The sequence below is a fragment of the Larimichthys crocea genome, chromosome XI (assembly GCF_000972845.2).
Source record: "Larimichthys crocea isolate SSNF chromosome XI, L_crocea_2.0, whole genome shotgun sequence".
Classification (NCBI taxonomy): domain Eukaryota; kingdom Metazoa; phylum Chordata; class Actinopteri; family Sciaenidae; genus Larimichthys; species Larimichthys crocea.
Window position 1 is genome coordinate 9147501 of NC_040021.1, and position 22405 is coordinate 9169905.

Sequence of the window (22405 nt, forward strand, 5' to 3'; positions counted from 1 at the left end):
CTATGAAAATTGAATCCAGTTTGTAAAAAAAGATGACTGTGTTCTTGTCTCACACAAAAATGTAAAATACTCGCCCACATTTGTCCACATCCTTTCGCTAAATTATAGACACCAACCTTTACTCAGTAGCACTGCATTCCTAGAATATTTTAGCATTAAAATAGAAAAGCAATCAAGAGTTTGATTGGTCTAACTTGACCAATAGAAGAAATTAGTAAAACCTTTCTCTGAACATGAAGTATTTTGCGCTAAAAGTGCTTTCATACACTAATTTGTTGGTGAGGGCACGCCCGTATATTATGCATAGATTTGACTTGAGAGGAATGTGAGCTATGCTGTTCACTCTCTGGGTGGGAAAATTATTTCAGGGTGCTCTAAACATAATCTGAATTTAAATGCCAGGAGACTTCAAGAATGTTTATTTGTTTTTCAGTTAAACTCTGTCTCGACTGTGCCCATAGGATTCAAACCAAACAATAAAGCCCTCCACTACTACCCCTCCTTAAAATAAGTCCCAATCCCCTTGACCCAAATTCCACCACAGCAGGATGGATGGGGACCCACCCCCTTCCCGAGGCACACACACATGCAAACACAATAGCCTTCTAACCCTCTCTGGCCTCTGAAAATAAAAGAGAGGGGGGTGATTTTTTTTACTACTATCAAGACAAACTGCAGCTTAGAGGAAGTTTGCTGATGTAAACACGATCAAAGAAAGTCCTGGGTGATTTATGAAATACATCAATGTTACATGACAGTGTGCTCTCACACACACACATATGTGTTATTTTCAAGGTGTTTGTTCACTCACACAGGTGTGAAGCAAGAAAGTCAACACCAGAAGAACCACAAACATCATATGAATGCTGATCTGTGTCATGTTCATCTAATAGAAAAATCTAAGAAAAACACAAACTCAGCTCAACTATGTCTAAAAGCACAATCCCTGTTAGAGTACATAATTACACCAATTCCTCAAAGCTGTTTTCTATGAACTTCCGGTGCCGTTTTTTTTTGAATGAAGACATCTGTGTTTGTGTGTATGTGTGTGTGTGTGTGTAGGAGGGGTCAGGCTGTTAGTAAGCCAGACGAGGCCATGTGTGTCTACATGTATAATAAAATAGGAGTCATGTTGATTTAACAGACTACTGGCATCTCTCCGGTCTTTTTGATCTCTGTTTTCCAGGCTCTTTTTTTTTTTTAACAGACACACAACTGTTAACATCCCCAGATTGATTTGGTTTTTGGGGGAGTGGGTTAATGTGTGATGGGAGGAGGGTGGCTGTTTTGAATAACGACTGTACCAGAAAGAATGTGGGTGTGAGGGGGTGAGGCTACAGGGGGTGAGAAGGGGACAGTCGAGAGATGAAGGGACGGGGTTGTGGGGTATGCGGGGAGGGAGAGGGGGGGGTCTGCCCTAAAGCTTGAAGCTTTGGCTCACTTTAGAGGGTGTTACATATCTCAGACACACACATCCATAGTTGAAATGCTCCCCTCTGCTGCAGACAGGCTTTGTTTATGTGTGAGTGCGAGAGCATGTGGTAAGGCGATGCTCTCCTATTAAATATCGCTGCCGCAGTCAAAAAGCGATTGTTGCAAATCTACTCCAGTCTCCAGTGAGATCAGATAACGTTTTTTGTTGTGGCTGTTTCAACACTAGCATGGGTTTGTGTGTTGTTGAAGGAGGGGGTTGAGGGGGCAGCTGGAAAACTGAATGGCATTTATTCTCTTAATTTACAAGCTGGGCTAAACAAGCCAAATATATGCAAATCCTTGTTGTAAGTAATTGTCTGGAGCACAGGTCCTTTAAACAAAAGAAATCAGCTAAAAGGAGGGCAAGGAGACACTCAACACCCTCCCCCAACCGACCATTTCTAATGGCCACCCCCCCGGAGCAAAGATGTGGTCAGTGTCTCTGAGGCTCCGGGGATCCTACACATTAACTGCACTAATAACACTCACTGTCCTTTATGTCCTTTATCTCATTAACATTGAGTTAAAGTCTGATGTAACTGTATGACGAATTGGCCCACAGTAAGACATAGAAAACACAAATGTGTATCTAATATCTGTGCATTTGTATCCATTTATATGCAGAAACCAAAACCTGAGGTCACCATGAAGTAAAACATTCCAGACCTGCTCTGTCTGAACCATCACTCCCAGTTATAAAACCTGAAGACGAATAGGTCTTGGCATGTAATTAATTCCATACGCCCCTTTCTCCTCCTCTATCCTCTGCAGCTAAACTGAATAACCCCCCTGGGAATCAGGATCCTACCCTAATCTAATGAAACACTTCACATGACGGGACATAAGGAGCTGGCTCAGATGGTGACATGAGTTAAAAGCAGGGTTTGAAAATACTCCTGTGAACACATCTTCATATATTTAAATCTGGCAGCTGTCACTGTGAAATTCTTTTCCCATCAAAAAGTTTGGCAGTTGTTTAAAATGTATACTTCAGAGTTCAGGGTAACCAGCAGATGGCTTTAGCCAGAGACTGTAATTAAAGTAATCTATAGTAGATAAACACAGTGATAGTGTAAAGAGGAAGATGTTTTGTGCGACTATTCCTGTCCTACAACTGGTGATGCACAGGAATTATGAAAGAACACTTGATGATACACAACTCTTCATGATAAAGCAAAAGGTAACGAAATAATAAAACCACATCATTTAATGTTTTTTGTACACAATGAGGCTCTGCAGCGGCCAAAGCAAACCCATTTCCAAGTGAAACCACTCGCCCGTGCTGGGGCATCTACAATGCTAAGTAACCACACCCTCAGGACAACAATGCCCTGAGCTCTGCTCATCCAAGTAAGGAGAAACCACTGCACTACTGAGTATCATATAAAGAATGAAAAAGTCAGCATATAATATCAAATAGAAAAGTTTAAACATAACAAAACATATGGGCACATAACAGTGTTGCAGCCACATTTTTTTAGCCAAGTTTAAGTAAACATTAAATTGTTAAAATGTATTAAATAAGAATTCATTGAATCATTGCTCTTACCTGTGAGAGTTATTGTTCCAAGCATTGGTATAAAAGTCCAAAAACTTTTCTCCAAAAAAGAAATTACACAACTTAAAAAAAGATACCAAAAAAATTAAGACAATTTAAAAAAAATCTATTTGTTCTCTGTCGTTTTCCTTCACTCTGCACACTCAGTGAAATCTACCAGGTTTCCTCCGTTTGAACTGAACTCTGAAGTCTGAGGGGAGAAGCTGTGTCTCTCTTTCTTCCAGCGCTTCTCTCAGCCAGTATGAACAGAAACGAGGGCTCCACACACATTTCAACAGACTGACACACATGTCATGTTAGGACCACCCCTGCCTCCCTCTTCCTCCCTCTCCTTTCTTCAGCTGTTCTGAATGAGCCCCCTCCTCCGCTTCCTCCCCCTCATCCACTCGCCCTCCCTCAGACCTCACCGTCCAGCCGGGATGACTTGAGATCATCATGTGATCTTTTAAGGAAGAATTTATTGTCCACTATCGTACATGTTCAAACGTCACATTACATTCCCTTCAATTCTTCATTCTTCACACAAACATTTGTTTCTTTTGAAAGGGTCTCTTTATCTAGCCTTAATACAAATGTGTATCCTCAGTAGACAGTCACTCACATTTTAAATACCTCACCTTCTCTACCCTCTACTCCCCTTTTTCAGGAGACAACCAGGGTCTCATCCATATCTCATGTCACTAGCTATGTAATGTAGACAGAGGCAAACCACAGGGAATTTCAAGATTTTGTTTTGACCAAACTCTTACATAACTTTTAATTTGTTCTTAATTTGAAATGTTTTTTTCAGCATTTTGAGGTTTTCAGTTCAAATTCTTCAATATTTTAAAATCACAAAACCTTGTTTACTGTAGTGTCTCCCCAAAAATATCTCTCTTTTTTGAGGCAAAGTTCATTCCAGGGGGCCTAAACCCAAACCATGAACTAGGTGCCATCAAGTTGCCGCCTGCCCCCCCCGTGAATGTTAATAGGCCCCTCTCAATTACTCCAATACAGACACATTTAATTCAGCTTTTGTCTGAGGGGGTGAGAGAGACTAGAAGGAATGCAGATAAATCCTCAGGTAAATACCAGTATAATCAGATCTGTCACACTTCAGCATTGTCCCAGAGGAATGTGTGAATTCCATCTAGAAGGCTCCCAAACGGGTGATAACAGCAGTAATCAAGTACCGTCTGAAAGCCCCCCATCACCCAAAGGGTCTACATGCATTATTTTAAATGTGGGCACTTTATAAACACTGTGGGGAATTTATTGATAAGTCCAGCTGCAATAATCAATAAAAGCGTCCAAGTGTTACATTATTGAAGTGTCAGTAGTGATTTTCAAATCTGACACTCTTAAACTTGATAAGTTCTTGATTTATAAGGTGAAAGCCAATTGAAATCAAATCAGGTCACAACAAGACAACCCTGAAAATCTGGGGGCGAGACAAATCATCTTAGTTTCTCTTTATCCAACACCACTTCCTGTGAGTTTCTACAGATTCATTGAATTGAAGGGCTGTGAATACCGAGATCTTTGCTCATGAATGGGAGGTTTCATGGTTTTTATCAGAGCTTGTGGGAGTGAGAAAAGAGGAGCTGGGCATGGGGGTACAGATCTAATAAAATATACAAAGTTTCACAGGATGGAGGAGATTCTTCTGTAAGTTAGAATATAAGTATATAATTAATCTCACATGTGCATTAACACGCAGCAGCAAAGTAAATGTGAAATCCCGTGGGTATGTCATTCATTTAATCACAGTCATTTACTAAGAAGTTCACTCTGACACACCATTGAGGCTTTCTGTTATTGCAGTGACTCATCTGGTAGGTATTTCACTATCTGTACTATAGTCCACAATAACCACTATGACAGTACTGTATATTATGCTGAGTGGACAGTGAGTCAGACTGTAGGGAATTCAGAGTTTGGTGAGAGTTCCTCTGTTGGGTCAGCCCACATCTTCATCTTCCTTCCTAACTTCCTTCATATGACTCACTCACATCAGTCACATTCCTGGACTGTAATACATCCTAAGAGATTTAGACACAGCTTCAGGCCACACTGAACTGTATGGGAAATACTGTCATAAAAATAAACATTCATCTTGGAGTTCTAGGACAAATTATTAAAAAATGATTATCAACAAATTCAGCTCTGAATTTATCCTGTTATCTACTATATCTAAATGTTGCCTTGTCCTTACAAATTTGTAAAAACAAACAAACTGGATGGACTATTCATTTATTACTAAGAAAGTATAAACGAACACTGGTGTCATTTCTTTAAATTCATGTTTTCACATTCACATGCGCTGTTATAAACTAACAACCTACATGCAAACATTGTTCAAGCCCACATAACTTTGTTGTAATTCAAGCAATGGTGCAAGTTTAATTATTATTTTCATTAATCATTTGGTCAGCAGAATGTCTGCAGTTATTTTGTCTGTCAACAGTCCAAAACCCATTTATCTGGAGCTGGAGAAGTTTTGACATTTGTTTGTCGATTAAGTTTTGTAAATCAACTAATTGCATTAGCTCATCTGAGTGGAGATCACAGTGTCCAAAGATCCCAAATATATCAGGTTGAACTTTGGGGAAATGTGAATTAAATTACGCCCAAAACATCTGGAATATGTCCATATGTTTCATTTAAATATTTCACTTAGTGTAAAGAACTTAAACTAGCTGATTGAAATTGTACATGATACTGTCAGACAGGTTGAAATAAGATGGTTTTAACAACCTTAGAGCTATTGAGGGGAAGTAAAAGTAGAAAACAGCATGTTAACTTGTCACTATTTGGTCTCCTCCTTGTTTTCCTTAGATCAGATAAATTAGATAAAAGTGAATTTAATTTAAATGGGCTGCCATCACAGCACAAATGAATGGCAGTGTATTTTGTATTTAAACTGCAGTTAAGTCACAATAACACACGCAAAGTCTTGGGGGGTTGACGCCCCACATATCTCGATGAATCAAAAAACGTGCCTGAGTTCAGGAATGTTTGAGAAGAGGTCTTGAATGGTCGGGTTTGGGTGGGGGGTTGGGGCGCTGGGTGGAGGGGCTTTTTGTTGCCTGTAAAGAAGTGAATGACATCATCGGACAGCAGAGAAGAAAACGCCTCCTACTCTTCCAAGAACTGGATAGGATGATGTTGAAATAATTGGAGGAAAGGGAAACGAGGGCCGTGAGTGTGTGAAACTATCCAAGATCAGAGAGAATTTTTATTCAATACCTCCCCTTTCTTCTCCATTTTTTGATTCTCTTTCTCTCCTTTCACACCACCGTTTTTATCTCCTGAATCCACACTCCGGCCCTCTTTAATCCTTCTCCTTCTTCACCACTTTCCCCTCTGTCTCTTCTATCCTATTAAGCCCCCAATCCCACCCCTCCTCCCATCTGTGTGTGGGCCAGAGGGATGGATAAGAATGTCGGACAGGAAACGCAGTCATTTCTTGACATCACTGCTTCCGCTTCCTTTTGCTCGTTTCCTCGAGTTCCACTTGATTCTGTACTCTGCACAGTCCGTCCAATATCCTTCCACCTTTTCTTGCTGAGAGTACAGTATGTGCGTTACGTGATGAGGTGAAAACCGTAGTTGTGACGTCTTAGATTCAAGCGTTTCATGACCATCTTTTGTTTATTTTTTCTGTAAAACAATGGAGGATCATGTTTACAGCTTTCAGCGTTGAGAGAGAAACCATGGGTTCCATTAAATCTATGCTACCTTGCACGCAACTGGAAACAATTACATTTGAGATGAAGTATGTGAGCTTATGTTACTGTTGGTGTAGAGGACAAAACAACAAAAACTGTGCTTTCAAATTGGGGTGAAGAGCAGCACTTGTTTTAGAAGGGTATGTTTAGCCAGCCTTTGCCATCTGTTATATTTGCATTCCTGGAATCTCTGCACCCACCAGCAATTTGGCATTCCTGTTGTTGTTATGCATCATCTTGTCTTCCAGTATAGACTGAATTGTAAAAACAGGGAAGTGAAGATCTAAAGAAGGCCCTCCTGCTGTTTGAAAAGGCCTTACAAATTCTCCACATGTCCAAAACGAATGCAACAGCACAGAGGTGAATGAGAAGGACTTATCAGCATGTCAACTATACAGGTTTGAAAAGGATCTAGTCTTCGATCTGTGATTGGATCTGCCAAAATGGGTGTTTCAAATGGATCTCATGCATGGAAGCTTTGTACAAAACAAACATGTTGTTGATAAAAATGCCTTGTAAAGATCTTGCGCAACTCCAAAAGTGGCTCATATTGTCTCTCGGCCAAAAAGAGGGTTCCCACTCCCTACCCAGCTGTATTTCATGAGCTCTTGCCCAAAAATGTTCTTCACAATTTGACTTATGCTTCATGCTTTTCCTGACTGACTTATCCATCTTCCTTACCTCAGTCTCATGCATGGCTCTGCTTACCATTAGGATCTGGCCAAGACCCATTAACATGTGCTTAATCTACTCTTAGAAATTCATTTCAACATGTCATCCGATCTCAAATGAGTGTTTAAATCTAAATTTCCATAAATCAGCCAATAGCATGAGTTTCCCAAAACAATTTTACTTGTTTTGTGATTTTTCTAAAAACAAATGTGAGTAATCTAAGACAAGGTGTAACAAGTCAGGTCACTGAAGTATCGAGTATCCAGCACCGAGAAGATTATACTTAATTCCTACGTCGGACACAAGTGAAAAACCTCACCTCACTGATTATTATGATTATAGTATATGGATACTTGTTGCACTGTAACTGGGCCATAGTGCTATTAAAGGAGGAGGAGAAGGAGGGGTAAGACACATTCCTAGTCCATTCTCTCAGTTCTCCATGTGCCTGGGGGAGGTTAGGGTCTTGAGGAGGGAGATTAGGTTCCCTGATGCCGGGAAAGATGAGAGAGGAGTGCCTGTGGAGACGAGTGGGTCCTGGGGGGTCCGAGAAGCACTGGTGGGAACCTACCGTGTGTGTGACCTTATTACTGTAATTTTAGGCCCCTGTCTGCCTAGGACACTTCTAGCAACAGGTAACTGAAACATCACAATATGTGGGAGTGATTTTAAGTTTAGGTAACGTGCAATTGCTTGTCATTTTTTTATGTCCGCCAAGTTTAAGTCTGGACAGGATCGTGCGTTTGGCAGCTAGTCTCACATACTTCTGGACCCATCATCTTAATATTTCTTGTGCACATTTATGACTTTATGTCCCAGAACCTCTTGTGGTTGCAATGATTCACAATTTTTGAAAAACCTATATCAGTGACTGTTCTGTTTTATACCACCACTGACAGCTGACTCCGTTTAACCAGCTGGTAGTGGTGCAGCATTTGCCATTTTATGCAATGTGCGTAGCCAAAAGGGTTTCAGTAATCAGCTAGGCCAAAAACAAGACTTATCTAGTGTGTTGCAGGCCAAATTTGAACAAAACACATGACATTTATTAATTTTGGGGAATGAAGAGAGGATTTTTTAGATGTTTTTTTAGACTGTTCAATCATCCAGTTGTATATGAGGCAATTGTTATCAGTGTTTTGGCAAGTGCAGTCATCTAAGTGATTAGACTTTTGATTAACTCACCGTCGGCTGATTTGGTTACTGCTGATATTGTAGTCTGTCAAAACAGTACAAACACTGTCTGATCAGTTTACAGAATGAGACAGCAGTTGACAGATGACAGCTTTCTAATCGACTTCTCCTATCCTCTCTTGCCCTGAAGTGTGTCCTTAAAGCACCCACCTTTAATAACAAATAAACTAAATAAAACATGCTGCACAGATGAACATAATTGAACTACTGATTGGACAATGATGGATCCTGAGGGACTGAGGACCTTTTAAGCACTCCAATCTAAAAATCTACCTCCCAGACACTTTACTCTGGGATCACTTCCTCTCTTTCAAGGAGAAGAAATCATTCTGACATCTTGCAGCAAGATGATGGGAGCTGACGGATCAGCATCTGCGCAAATGCAATGCGTGTGAGTACAGTAGAAAATGATGCACAAGACCGTCTTAATAGGAAACGTTGTCTGTGATGAGTGTTGGCAGTTGGAATGTAAAAAAAACAATCCGGCGGCTGGATTGTGTTATGATGACTGAACAACGTGAAGCCTTGTTGGCAGACATCAGACGGAGCTTAAGTGAAGGGAGAGGTCCTTTCCACAGGCATGATGAACGTTTTGGCAACACAGCCATGTATGTCCCTTGAGCAGAGGCTGAGTAAGTCCATCCCAGAATTAAATCATGGTCACCGCACAAACACACACATGCACACACACACACGCCTACAGCATGCTTTGACTGCCATACATTCACCTCGTAAAAATTTAACACCTGCAAACAATAAAGAAATAAAAATGTAGCATGAAGAGCCTCGAGTGAATCGGTTTTAACTATTGTATTGTAAAATCTGTTTTAATTCTGGACATACCTGGACTCCTAAAGGTTGTGGTACAATATGCCATATTGTATAACATATAATATGGTTATAATATCCTATTTGCTTGCTTTAATAGTTGGTTAACATGATGAAATGTTGAAAGTCTTAAAAGATTCAAAAATGTCTTTCGAACTTTTGGACAATTATATGTATGTTACATATTTTAACTCTAATGAAATAATCAACAGAATTGATTTAATGAGGTGAACCGCACCCATCTGGTCCCTCGAGCAGAATGAAACATGCAGTATTTGACCTAAAAACTGCTACGAAGACGCAAACACACTCACACAGTCAGCATTCTCCCCTTCTTAAACCTTCCAAAAAACTTCATCTGTCCTCTTTTAAAGCCTGTAAGCCATCTGGGAGCGACAGTCAATGCTCCGGCCAGTGAATTACATCAGCTATGATGTCAGTCTTTGAGCTCCCACTGCATCTTATGCGCCAACACCCCTGAAACTAGCAACCCAAACACAAATGCAGGCTTGTATGCACATGTACATGGAAAAAACACAACACACATCAAATCTTATTATGAGATTGACCTATGAAATATTGACTTTGATAGCACATTATTTGTTGCAATGCACAAAAAGAAATCTAGTTAGGGAGATTGGTTTGATCTGGACAAAAACTGAAGTGATAATGTGTCTCTTTTTTATTACATTTGTAGGAATTATGCAATTGGACTGATGAAATCTGTGGTTTCATTACTCACAGATGACTGTGTGTTAATTTCTCTTTATCCTTATCTATTTTTGCTCCTCCTGGCTCTCATTCTTTTCTTGCCTCTCTTTTGTCTTTACCAAAGAGTGCTCCCCTCAAAACTCAACTTCCATGTAATATTTATTCCGTTCCTCTCTGTCTAATAACCCGGTGTAAACTCCACATTCCTGAGCCTCTGCCCTCCTGTCTGGGCTTTCTCAACAACTCTGGTGCCTAAAAATGGTTAAAACAACCTTGAAGCAAAGCCGAGGGCCTCCCAAGATGAAGATCTGGTCTTTGCATAGGAGGAAAAAAGTATCAATCACACGTTTCCCAACAATAAAACCAATACTATACCAAGTAACACCAAAACAACTCTGAGGTCCTTTTTCTCTGGATTTCTCAGTAACCAAAATATGGCTGCTGCTTCCCCTTTGCAAGGCACAGGCACCATGTGTGAACGAGCAGATTCGGTGTTTGTATATACAATGGGGTCGACCGCTGACAGACACACTGGAAGATGTAACTCCACACCATCCTCATGCTTACTATACCATACCATTTTAAACAAATACTTTAGGTAGTTTCATTAAACATCCCCAGACAGACGATAGAGTAAAATAATGCTGCAACACATATACTTGCTTTTTGCTTTCGATAACTATAACTAGACTAAATGCCCATGAAAGTCTGCAGTGGAGTCAGACGTTATGAGATTCAAATATCTTTTAATTTCTACAATTCAGAAATCAAAAATAGACACACTCTAAGCTGCTACAATGCTTTCAATATCCAGGGTGGTGTGTGATGTTTTTGGGGTGTGGCGCTTCACTGGCCTTCAAACTATAAACACTCTGGTATACCTGATAGAGAGAGATTATGGTTGTGTGTTTGCTCATGTGTCAGTCTCTTGATCTGCAGCCTGTCTTTTGTTGTTTTTCATTGTTATCAGAGAGATTCCTCCTCTCTTCCTGTCTCCCATAATGCACTGCTGTCTTTATCAGGCTGCACAAGAGGTAGAGAAATGCTGGGAAAGTGAAACCTCTCCATACCTTCCACTCCCATATCTCCTCTCTCTTTTTTCCCCCATTGTGTATCTCCCTTCCTTTCACTCCCCTGCGCTCATTTAATCTGTAGCCTTGAAGTTTTCAGAGCTTTTCTGTAGTCTCTTCTCTCATGTTTTAGTCCTGCTAGTGAGGGTGTCAGGTTATGTGAGGGCAACATCTGTCGGCTGGGGTCTGTGTGTGAAGGGATCTCAGCAGGACAAAGCATTATCATCCCAGAAGACAAATATATTTTCCTGTGATGAGAAAGATTTGATTTTTTAAAATACATGAACGTCAGGTTCAGGTAGATTTTCCGTGAGACCATTCTGTATTTCTTTTGCATGATTAGAAGAAAAAATATTTGGCAAAAAGCGTGATTGCATGAAGCAGCAATCAGATGAAATACGTTGTTATTTTGTCCTGATTACCTCCATGCGTGAGTCCAATCTCTGTCGTGCTCAGAATATCTGGTTTTGTGTACATGAACGTAAATTGTCTGCAGGTTTGATTTGTGTATGCACAAGTGCACAAGATCTAAGCATTCCCCACAAGGTGGTTCCCCTCTTTTCTGTTCTATATCTTTCTACGTTACTAATTAACTTACAGTACATGTCCACAGAAGCAACGCTTTCAACAGCCAAATTACTCTCCACTGGTCTACATGCCACATTGATACACTCTGTATCTGTGCTCTGAAGAGAGTATTGGGTTACTGTATAAAGGGACAGAATCGCTTCATTAAATAGCTTATTAAATAGGTTATTTGACAGAGTGGTATGTGACATATCTCTGTGTTTTAAGTAGTATAGAGTTACCCCTTTCCCTGGGCCATAACATATTATGAAGTGCGCAGGTTGCTTTGTGCTGGGGCCGGGTCACGGCTTACTAAATATTTAGGGAGGGTGCACAGGCCACTGTGGCGCTCCCAGACTGAGGACGACACGATAGAAATGGCAAAGAAAATAAACAAACGCAGCTTTTGGAGTTGCAGGAGATGGACAGAGCAGGTTGGTGCACGTGTTCGTTTAAGTGTCAGAATATAGTTTTGCCCGGTATACTACGGGTTAATGATTATTTCAAACTACTGATCTAAAAATGTTCCTTAGAGGAGTTTTTACAAGACCACAGGCAGTCCTCTTTAAATATTTCCACTTTATGAAAACAATGTTTGGCTAGTCCATTCAACAAGTAGACAAATGAGTCCTACTTCTGCGTTCATTAGTTTCTACTGCAAAAAGATGAATTTCTAGCTCTGTACAAAGGCACTGGGAAGTTCAGAGAGAATATTATTCACAAAAATCCGTATTTCTCGAATGTTTTGACAATTTTAAAGTGATATTTCTTAAGCTTCTCACACACAGGGATGTGATCTGAGTTCAAAATCTTACAAATGGGTGTATGCATATGTCTCAACATTTATATGCAATCAGTTATAGAATAGTGAGGGAAACTATATGTAGGGTTTGTGGGTGTATGTGAGTGTGTGGGTGGCTCCAATGTGAAAGGCCCATGTAGGTGTCCTCTATGTGTTGACAAAGGGATTAGTTAGGGATCAAGTAGATTTTGCAGAGCCATGAAGACATCTGCAGGCTAGAATCAGCGTCCACACACACACACACACACACACACACACACACACACACACACACACATTGAAAACTGACCCCACACAAACAAGCTTACCTTCTGCCACCGCTGAAGCAACATTACAAAATCCCAGACACAAACACACACAAACATAGCCACTACTTACCCACAGACCACAGCAGGAACATCACCCAAAGACACACTGTAAATAAACAGTACTGATGGGACAGACACACACACACACACACCTTCTGCCAGCGTGTTGTCCTCCGAGTGTCCATTCAGACTGGTCATGCTGGAGATTTGGCCATTTTTCTGCAAAGACTGAAAAAGACAGAAGAGACACTTTTAGTTAAGATGTAAAAGTTTGACATTTTGTTAAAATTTTTTATGAGACTTAGATGGAAAACCACCCTCACATCTGTGAACTAAGTACAGAGCTTGTGTCAGCCAGGAGGCAAATAGCCTAGCTTAGCATAAAGTATGGAAAGTATGGAAACAGGGGGAAACAATTAGCCTAGCTCTTTAAACTCTGCCTACCAGCAACTCTAAAGCTCGCTAACTACCCGCTGTTGCCCTCATGTCTGTGTGTCAAATACAGAGATAACCCCAGAGGGTGTTAGTTTAGCTTACTGTTGCTGGAATAGAGGGGTAACAGCAAAGCCTTAAGTTTAAAAGTACACCTTTAAGCACAATTAGCTTTAAAGGTTTGGCAGGAGTATCTTTGAACTTTCGGCTTTGCCAGGCTAAGTTAACACAGATATGAGTGACTCCTCTCGTCAAACTCTCAACAATAAAGCCAATAAGCATCAGTGATGCGCGGGTTGATCCAAATTGAGCGGGTCGCGGTCGGTCGGGTGGTTTGAAATAAAAATGCCGAGTAAAGTTTTGTAATTTATGTAGTAGACAAAATTTTCTGGGAAATACACAGACTTTATTGGCTGAATAACTGGCGCGAAGATGCCACAAGCTCTACAGGAGGTAGAGAAAGTATAGACTACTTTTTAAAATGCGGGTCAGGAAGCGGGTTGGGTACAATATTTCACAATTATTTGCTGCGGTCCGAGTTCGAGTGGGTTAGTTTTAAAACATCGGTGGGTGCAGGTCGATCAAACATGGACCCACGCATCACTAATAAGCATATATTTATTTCTTTAGAGCATTAAAGACAAAGACAGACTTCACTAAAGCACTACAACTGCAAACAAAACTTTTATTTTTTTTTTTTTTACCACCATATGGTTTTCAAATATTTGCAAACCACCAAATAAATGCTTTTATTTCGATCATGTTTTATGATCGGTGAAACAGCCTGCCAGGACGCTGTTATCCTTAAATGGTGTGTGTGTGCTGCCACTATATTATGCATCCTTAAATAGTTTTATTAGCAGGCAGTAAAGTTCATCAATAAAAGACAAAAACATCACGAGAAGGACCAAAGATGGGTAAATTCACATCAGGTCACAACCTGGTGAGTTACCAGAAAAGAGCTCCAATAAAATATACAAAGATCACACCAAAGGTTGTTGTTCATTATGGATATACAAGTGGGTTAACAAATAAACAACACGCAACGTGGCTCACGGTGTTTTATCAGCGAATCTGGATCCTGACAGAGTTTTTTCTGGTAGCGACCAGCTCCGACTGACAGCCGTACAATGGCAGGCAGGCCAGTGCTTTGTCTGTCCGAGCCAGGGGAGAGGGAACCAGAGCCTCCCCACAGAGCTGCTAATCTAACTAATGGACAACTCAGGCTCCATTCCCACCAGCACAAACTCCTCCAGGAAAGCCCTGAAAGATGACACCACTCTGCTTCGGGACAGGTTGGAGGGACGCACTAAACGATGAGAAAAAGAAAGTGAGAGCTGGTTTGAGGGGAGGATGGAGGGTGGGAGGGAGGACTGGTCATCAGGTGGAGGTCTGTTCTACATGGTGTTGTAACTGTTTGGGGGGAATATAACAAGGACCACCTCTGGGAGGAGAGATGTATGGGTTCTTTCACACAGAAAAAAGAAAGAGAAACAGATTGAAGTGTTTAGAAATGTGTTGCAGGAGGCAATAAGTATGCGCTCTCCTCTCTTCAGTGAAACTTCTACAGTACAATGACACCTAATTGCATTTTGTGGCAGGTCTAAAATAAGCTCCTCCACGGTGTCAATACTGAATTCTTTTTCAGGCAACTTCATTTTAGTCTAACAACCTTCCTTCAGTCACTTCTTTGATGCACAAATACCTGATTTTGTTTGCACTGGTCTGCCAAACCATGAAATGAGGTGTCTCGTTTTATCTGGTTTTAGATATAAAGACGTCTTAAAACAAATTTATTGCAAAAAAAGATTTACAATAAATTAGAAGTATATTTGAAACCAGACAAGATCACATAAAAAAGTTCACAGGTTCAAATGCTTTTACACAGTGAAGGATGGATTTCAGTCCTTTTAAAGCCATCACCTTGTATCAAATTTGGTGTGCGAGCCCTCAGCTGACCTTCAGACCTGCAGCGACCCCGCCCTCCCCTAGTCTACCTCATGACTGGCATTCCCAGCATTCCTTGCCCTCATCTCCAGAATTCCACAGATCCTCCAACACCTGACTCTGCCCTCTTTTTTCAGCCCACCTCCCCCAAATGGTTACCCTTTCACCACCTCTGTCCCCAAGTTACCTCATAAGCCCCCTCTGACCCTGTCAAAATGCCACTCCTTTTTCTGGGGGATCAAAAATGCTGCTGCTATATTCTCACCACAGCACGAGTAAGACTCAGAAGAAATCCTGCAGGAACTATGGCAGAGAGGGCTTAAAATGAGGATGAATGAGCCTCCCGAGCCATAATTTGCACCAACAAACTCAACACGGGATCCCTAGGAATTATGCTACGATTTATGTCCACTTCAGGCACAACACAAGAAGTACAGCTGCCTATATATAAATGAAAAGAAAGGGTGTGGAGACTGAAGTGGCGGTTTGGCATGTAGCATGTTTGACTTCAGTCAGGAGACTGGAGTTGACCTTAAGCAAGTTACCTAACCTTAACTGACTAAAATACACTATGGTTAAGGCCATAGCGTTTTTTGGCATTGGACATAGTCCAGAGTTTTTGCAGAATCATTTAATACCGAGTTCCTGTCTAGTGGTATTGTTGTGAGATGATTACATCTGGTTAGGGTTGACTGACTGGGCTCGAAATATGCAAAATATTGGCTTAAAAAACAGAACACACCATAAAAATGTAGATAAATATACAGAAAATACATTTTTTGGACGGTATAAAAATGTAGATAAATATACAGAAAATACATTTTTTGGACGGTTATTGGGCGGTTCTTACATTGTATTTCAAGTAGAAGGCAAAGTTTGTTTACTTTGTGATCGGAGCTGTTAATTTAAAAAAATAACTGCTCTGATTTTATGATCAAAGATACTAATACATATATCTGAAAACAGTGTATTGTCACTTGTTACAAAAGAGTCTGAAAATGAAAAAGATCTCGGGATGTGGAGTTAGGAAACAGTGAGTTTACTAGACATCTCTGGCTTGCTACAAGCTACATTAACTCTGACCAAACTGCAGGTACTCGAGCTGTGTTGTAGCTAATGTAGGCGCTCATATCATGTGCCACCCATATAGAAATGATTAAGAGTGAATGCTGTAGTGGTATTATAAGATTTGCAGCTACAGTTTATCATTCCAGTGAACTGGAACTGACCTGACCCAAAAACTGATAGCTACCGCGCTGCTGGAGCTGCTCTGAATTCCTTTCATTTCCCAACAAGAAAATGTTGAACTTTCACTGCCAGTTGTGCATTTTTTGACGTCTGTTTGGTCAACATGGTCTACCACAAAGACCTAAAGACAGACTTAGACCTGCTCCAAAAAGTGCACAAAGGAATGGTCACAAAACAAAACATCTGCTAAACAAAACAACAGCGTGTTTTGTTTCCTGTCTGGTTTTCTGTGTAACGTGAGCTGATTTAATTTATCTTATAGGAAAACATTTGACTTGTTTTTATTTAAGAACAGTTTTCCATTTTATAATATTTTGTAATATTAAACAGGAGTAGATAGAAAGACCTACGGGATAGATATTTACCTTTCTTTGTTTGCTTACATGTTGTGTGTATACAGCATGAATATTCAATTGTTTAGGTAGCACTGGGAGTTTACTGACTACATAAAACCACAGGGACCGAGTGTCAGTAAACACCTCCTGCCTCTGTTATAGCCTCTTTCAGCTCTTTTCATTTGTTCTCGGTCTCATCTTCATTCATCACAAGACACTAAAGACTCACAAAGGACTTTTTTATCTCCCTCCTTCGCTCTGCAGCCTCTTTCACTTGAGTGTTTACATATCCATTAGGGATCCAGTCATCCAGCAGACCTGTGTTTTACTTACTGTAAATGCTGAGTCACCATTAAGACTTATAAACAGCTGATATTTCCTATAAACAATCTTAAAGTCAAATCTTAAGAGTAGTAGACAGGTGAAGATAGTGTCCATATTTTTCTTATTGTCAACAAATCGGTTCCAAAGACAAAAAACAGCAGTGAACTGATACTAACAACTATCACCTGTAGCCTAAGCCTGATATTCTTTATTTTTCTGTGCAATAGAGCTCAATCATGTCCAAAAACTATTAAAACACATCAATGAGCCACACTGGCGAACTCTGTAATGTATTTGCTGCTTTTAAATACTCACTAGAAAACCAATTGTGTATCAATCCACCTGTGAAAATGTTCTCAAATGGGAAATTACTGAGCTTCTTTTGAAAAGAGTCACTTAATTTAGGCAATTTAATTGCCTAATTGTCCGTAGGCGTGGATGTTTGTTTGTCTCTATGTGGTGAACTGGTGGCTTGTCCAGGTTGTACCAGACCTGTCGCCTGTCAGATGAGATAGCATCCAGCCCCACCGTGACCCTGATGAGGATAAGTGGTTACAGAAAATGGATGAATATTTTTAGGGCAGATTAAAATCACAGACGGAGTACAGAAAGTCAAGAAGTATTACAAGACAGACGTCATGTTTGAATCTGTTGACAATAAGACAAATAAAGCCTGCCTTATCCTTGAAATCAAAACAAACATGTCCTAACAGTAAGGAGAAGAAATTTACCCTCAAAGCATGTGGGTTATATCAATGGAATAATTTGTTCATGCACTCACTAATGCTAAAGCATACACACACTAACATTCCTCTGTTTTCAGAGCATGGAGTTAAACTTTTTACACCACAGTTCTTTCCCATCAACAAGATCTCCTGACTGATAAACTTTAAATCCTTGCCATCAGATTGTTCACAATAAGAATGATCTACATTTTCAGTTTCACACTGGAGGAAAGATTAGATTTTCTCTTTTGCTGTTTTCCTGTGATCTCCCGTCACTTTTATCCCAAATTTATCTCCGATTTTTCATTTCCTCTTATCTGCCTCTCTCATTTTCTTCTTGGCTACACCTCTACACACTCAGCGTCTCCAGGGGAGAGACGACCCGCTGTCTCCTAAATCACTCCACAAAGGCCAACAGAGGAGATTTATATCCCTTAAAACCAAACACAGAGCGCACAGGAGGAGGGGGTTAATGGAAAAGAAGAGGATGGCACAGCTGGCAAATGACATTTAAAACAGTCTCTTGTCTCAGAAGAGGCAGAGAGAAGAGGCTGAACTAATATTGCAGAAGGAGCTTTAGTGACCTTTATCCACTCAAATAAAAGAGAAGAGGCTTGGCTTTAACGTTATCAAAACAGCTACAGGAATAGTTCCCAAAGGACCCAAAATTTGCAAACTAAACAGATTTTCATTTTGGTTTACAGTCTGCATTTGTTTCTGTTTCTAAAGCTCTTTTTATTTTGCAGCTATGTTGAGATTTAAGTTACAGCCAAGATGAATTTATAGGTCTTTGTCTTTAAATACGGGGTTTATGCTTCAGAGTAGTAGATCAATCAATAATAGGATTGAATATATTTGAACATACTTGTATAAATAAGCAGATATCAGATATAGCAGGCTAATATTTTCCAACTCACCACAAAACTAGCTATACTTGTCAATCATTACAGGGATGAAGCAGAAACAGCGGTCATAAAATCACTCTATCCGGCTGATGATGTGGTCATTGTAATGCCACAATGACTCAGCGAGGTGCTGCTGAACATGAATCCTTCCATGCATCCAAACCTTTTAACCATGCACAAATATAAAGACAACAGAGCTGTCTCAGTGAATGATAGTTGTAGTTTCGAAACACTATCACATTAGGATTATTTCTAAATGAACATGGAGTATGCACGCTACAGCTGCAAGGATTAGTCAACTCATTGATTAGTTGTCAAAATCATTAAATCAGCAACTATTTTGATCGATTAACCATCATTTTTTATGTCAAACTATCCAAATTCTCAGATTTCAGTTTCCTCAAATGTGAATATTTTCTGTTTTTTTTAGTCTTCGTTCAAAGTTAATTCAATATATTTTGTTATATATTTGAATTTGGAAACAGTGATCAACATTTTTACCATTTTCTGACAATTTATGGACCAAACAATGAATCAATTGATCGAGAAAATGATCAACAAATGAAAAAATGATTGTTAGTTGCAGCCTTAAGGCACGCACAAGCAAACTCGCAGTAGGAGATAACAGACTCTCTGTGGGGTCGTAGTTTGTTCGTGACAGTTAACCTCACAACCTCTGACCTCCGAGGTGTGGACAGAGTCTGGGGGCAGACGAAAGGAGGATGATGCCGACGAAGGGGGCGACAGGGAGAATGGCAAGATAAAGGTAGAGGGAGAGGAGGAGAGCGAGGAGGCGAAAGTAGAGATGTGAAGATAGAAAGAGAGAGGAGATGAGAAACAGAGAGGAGAAGACCAAGAGGCCAAGAATGTAGGAAAAGCAGTCCTCCACTAGTGGCTCATTTAAATGGCATATTATGTTCTGTCAAATATCCTGTTGGAGTTCATATGTAAGGCTTATTGTTTTTGGTTCCTACTGAAAACTAGTTCTCACTTATCGTATTTTCTGAAACAAAAATGTCCTCTTGGTTCCCAAAAAAGGCGTCAGGTAAAGGAGATGGAGAGAAAATAAATAAGTTTTTAAATAAATAGGAAAAGTTAGACACCTTTGTCTTTGTAAGCAGGTTAAAATGAGCCGCGAGAGTTATTCGTCAATATATAACACACCTAGGTCTGGTGGGAGGTTTCAAGGGCCTGTGTGACCATCATGTCTGTCTCCCTCTCCCTTCATGTCTCTTCAACCCTGGCAGCCCCCAATCTATTATCCCTGACCCCCACATTCAGTACATACCAAAGATCAAAGACTGACAAGACCCCCGAAGAGCACTCTCACTCTTTCCACAAGCCTTTCACTCTGCTCAGGTGCTCAGACTGTGGTTACCTGTGCTCCTGTGTGTGTGTTTGTGCAGTCCAGAGCAGTTTAAAGTAACGCTGTACAACTTTTGTACCATAAAATAACATATTTTAAATTATTTCGATGCTACACTGCGTTGTAATCAGGTGAATGATGTTTCTGTTTTATGTCTGTTTTCACCTGCAAATGTATGTAACGCTTAACACACTTAACTATTTCACTGATTTTTGTGAAACATATTTTGTGGAGAAATTATGTTGAAAATGAGTTTATTGATGCACAGCAAACTGTTGTAATTATCTAATCTTAGCTTTAGTTTGTTAGTCAGGCTGCCCAGACTGTTTAGAGCAACTGTAGAGGAGGTTTTCAGGCCAGGGGCGCAGGGGAACGAAGCGGAACAGAGCTAGGCAAGCAGGCAATGTAACCAGACTCAGCAGCCTCTTTGGACATAATGGCAGAGGTGAAGAGGATGTTGACAGAACAAAACTAGGAAGACAAAAGGGGAGAGTAACTGAACAAGAATCCGCCAGACAAGAGTAAATCTAGGACTTACTGATGTTTGGCAACAACTGTCCATTTTTACGGCATTGGCTATGCAGCATTGTCTTCATGTGAAATAAATAATACTAAACAAGTCAAACAAGTCCTGGATCACAGTTGAGTTATCATAGAGATGACGTCCAAATCTGACCTTATCAAATCATAACAGATTTACAATATTATGGATCGTATGCATCGTTTGCTCTTTTGATTGCAGCAATCCACTTCTGATCTACATGCAAAGCATGTTTGACTGTGTGATTTTATGTATGGTGGTTTTCGGGAAGAGAGGCGTCTGCACCAATAAATCTGTCAACTCTTGCAAACACTCAGGCACAAGCTGTATATGGAAAATGTCTCTTACTCATAGTGTGTGTATGTGTGTGTGTGTGTGTGTGTGCACATGTGTGTGTTTGTGTCCTAAAGAGTGGCTGCCAATGTTTTTATTAGTTTATCTTAAATGGATGAAGGACTGTCCAGTCTGCTTCAGTTAAAACTATCCTGCGATTCATGACAAAATACAATTTACCAGGACAGGAATGAATATGAAGTCCTCAATAATATTAAAATAAATCGCAATCTTTCCATTTTACTAATAATAGTTATAATCAAAGCTGACTTTGGCAAGTCAAGACTTGTACTCGAGTCAGTGTGTAAGACTGTGTAAGCTCTAATTACAGAATATGCATAATATTTGTGTAGGACGGAGGTGGAGGATAATGCTAGTTGCCATTAAATCCTGTTTATTCTCAAGATCAAAATCCTCGATCATCAAACGAGACTACAGCCCAGTCTAGTGGCTTTGTGATGCTGCAGCAGTGTCTCATTCTCAACAATGACTATGCGAACATGCTGATGATAAGGAGGTGTGCAGCATGCTAGCATTTAGTAATTAGCTCATAACACAAGGTACAGCTGAGGGAGATGGGAATATCGTTCAATTTTGTCATAAATTAATGGACAGCTTAAATTTCATCTTTTGGGGACCATTAACACCAAATTTCATGGGAATCCACCCCAAAACTGTTTCACTTAAAACCACAAATGTCAACCTCATGGTGGCACTACATGTAAAGTTGGGGATTACCAAAGTTATTGGCCTTTATCTGTGTAGAACCATGAATAACTGCATAAGTATTTGTGTCAATGCTTCCAACAGTTTTTGAGATATTCTTTCACAGACGTTGCCATCCCTTAGAGCCATGCTGCTGCACACCTTGAATATTTAATTATTAGGCCAATGCTTTAAAAAGACTCAGTCTCAGTTATATAAAACACCTCTAACACAGCAGTTACACAGATGTTCAGATGCTGTCATTTTACTGCAATGGCCAGCGGTCAGAGAAGTGCATGAAATGAAAATGTTAGGTAAGCTTTTGCAAAGACCAAGAAAAAAAAACAGGACTATCTCTTTGGAAACTAATTTTGCAAAGATCTGTGATACCTATATGATCCGGTATTTCTCAGCCCTGGAAACCACATTAGTCTGTGTTGCTTGACGGTCAGCTGTATTTGATTTCAGCTTGGTTCACATACATGACAAGAGAACCTGAGGGACACTGAATGAGATTAATAAAACAGAAGAAGGATAAAAGGCTACGACTGAAATATGTGTGTATGTGTTCATGTGTGAGAGAGGAAGGACTAGAAAGAAAGAAATGCAAACCAGTAGACCGAGCGACCCCAAAGCTGCAGAGTCACACAC

General features: G+C 40.2%; 1 protein-coding gene across 2 annotated transcripts in view; it reads right to left on the reverse strand.

Annotated features, from left to right (window-relative positions):
• Positions 1 to 22405, reverse strand: part of akap12b (A kinase (PRKA) anchor protein 12b) — a 44839-nt gene that overhangs the window by 9025 nt on the left and 13409 nt on the right. The window contains exon 2 of one of the 2 annotated variants that reach the window (XM_019259040.2): positions 13046 to 13121. In XM_019259040.2, coding sequence (XP_019114585.2) covers positions 13046 to 13121 — 76 coding nt within the window. Of the gene's footprint in view, positions 1 to 3022; positions 3346 to 13045; positions 13122 to 22405 lie in introns of those variants that run through there. The other variant, XM_019259041.2, reaches the window with a different exon arrangement.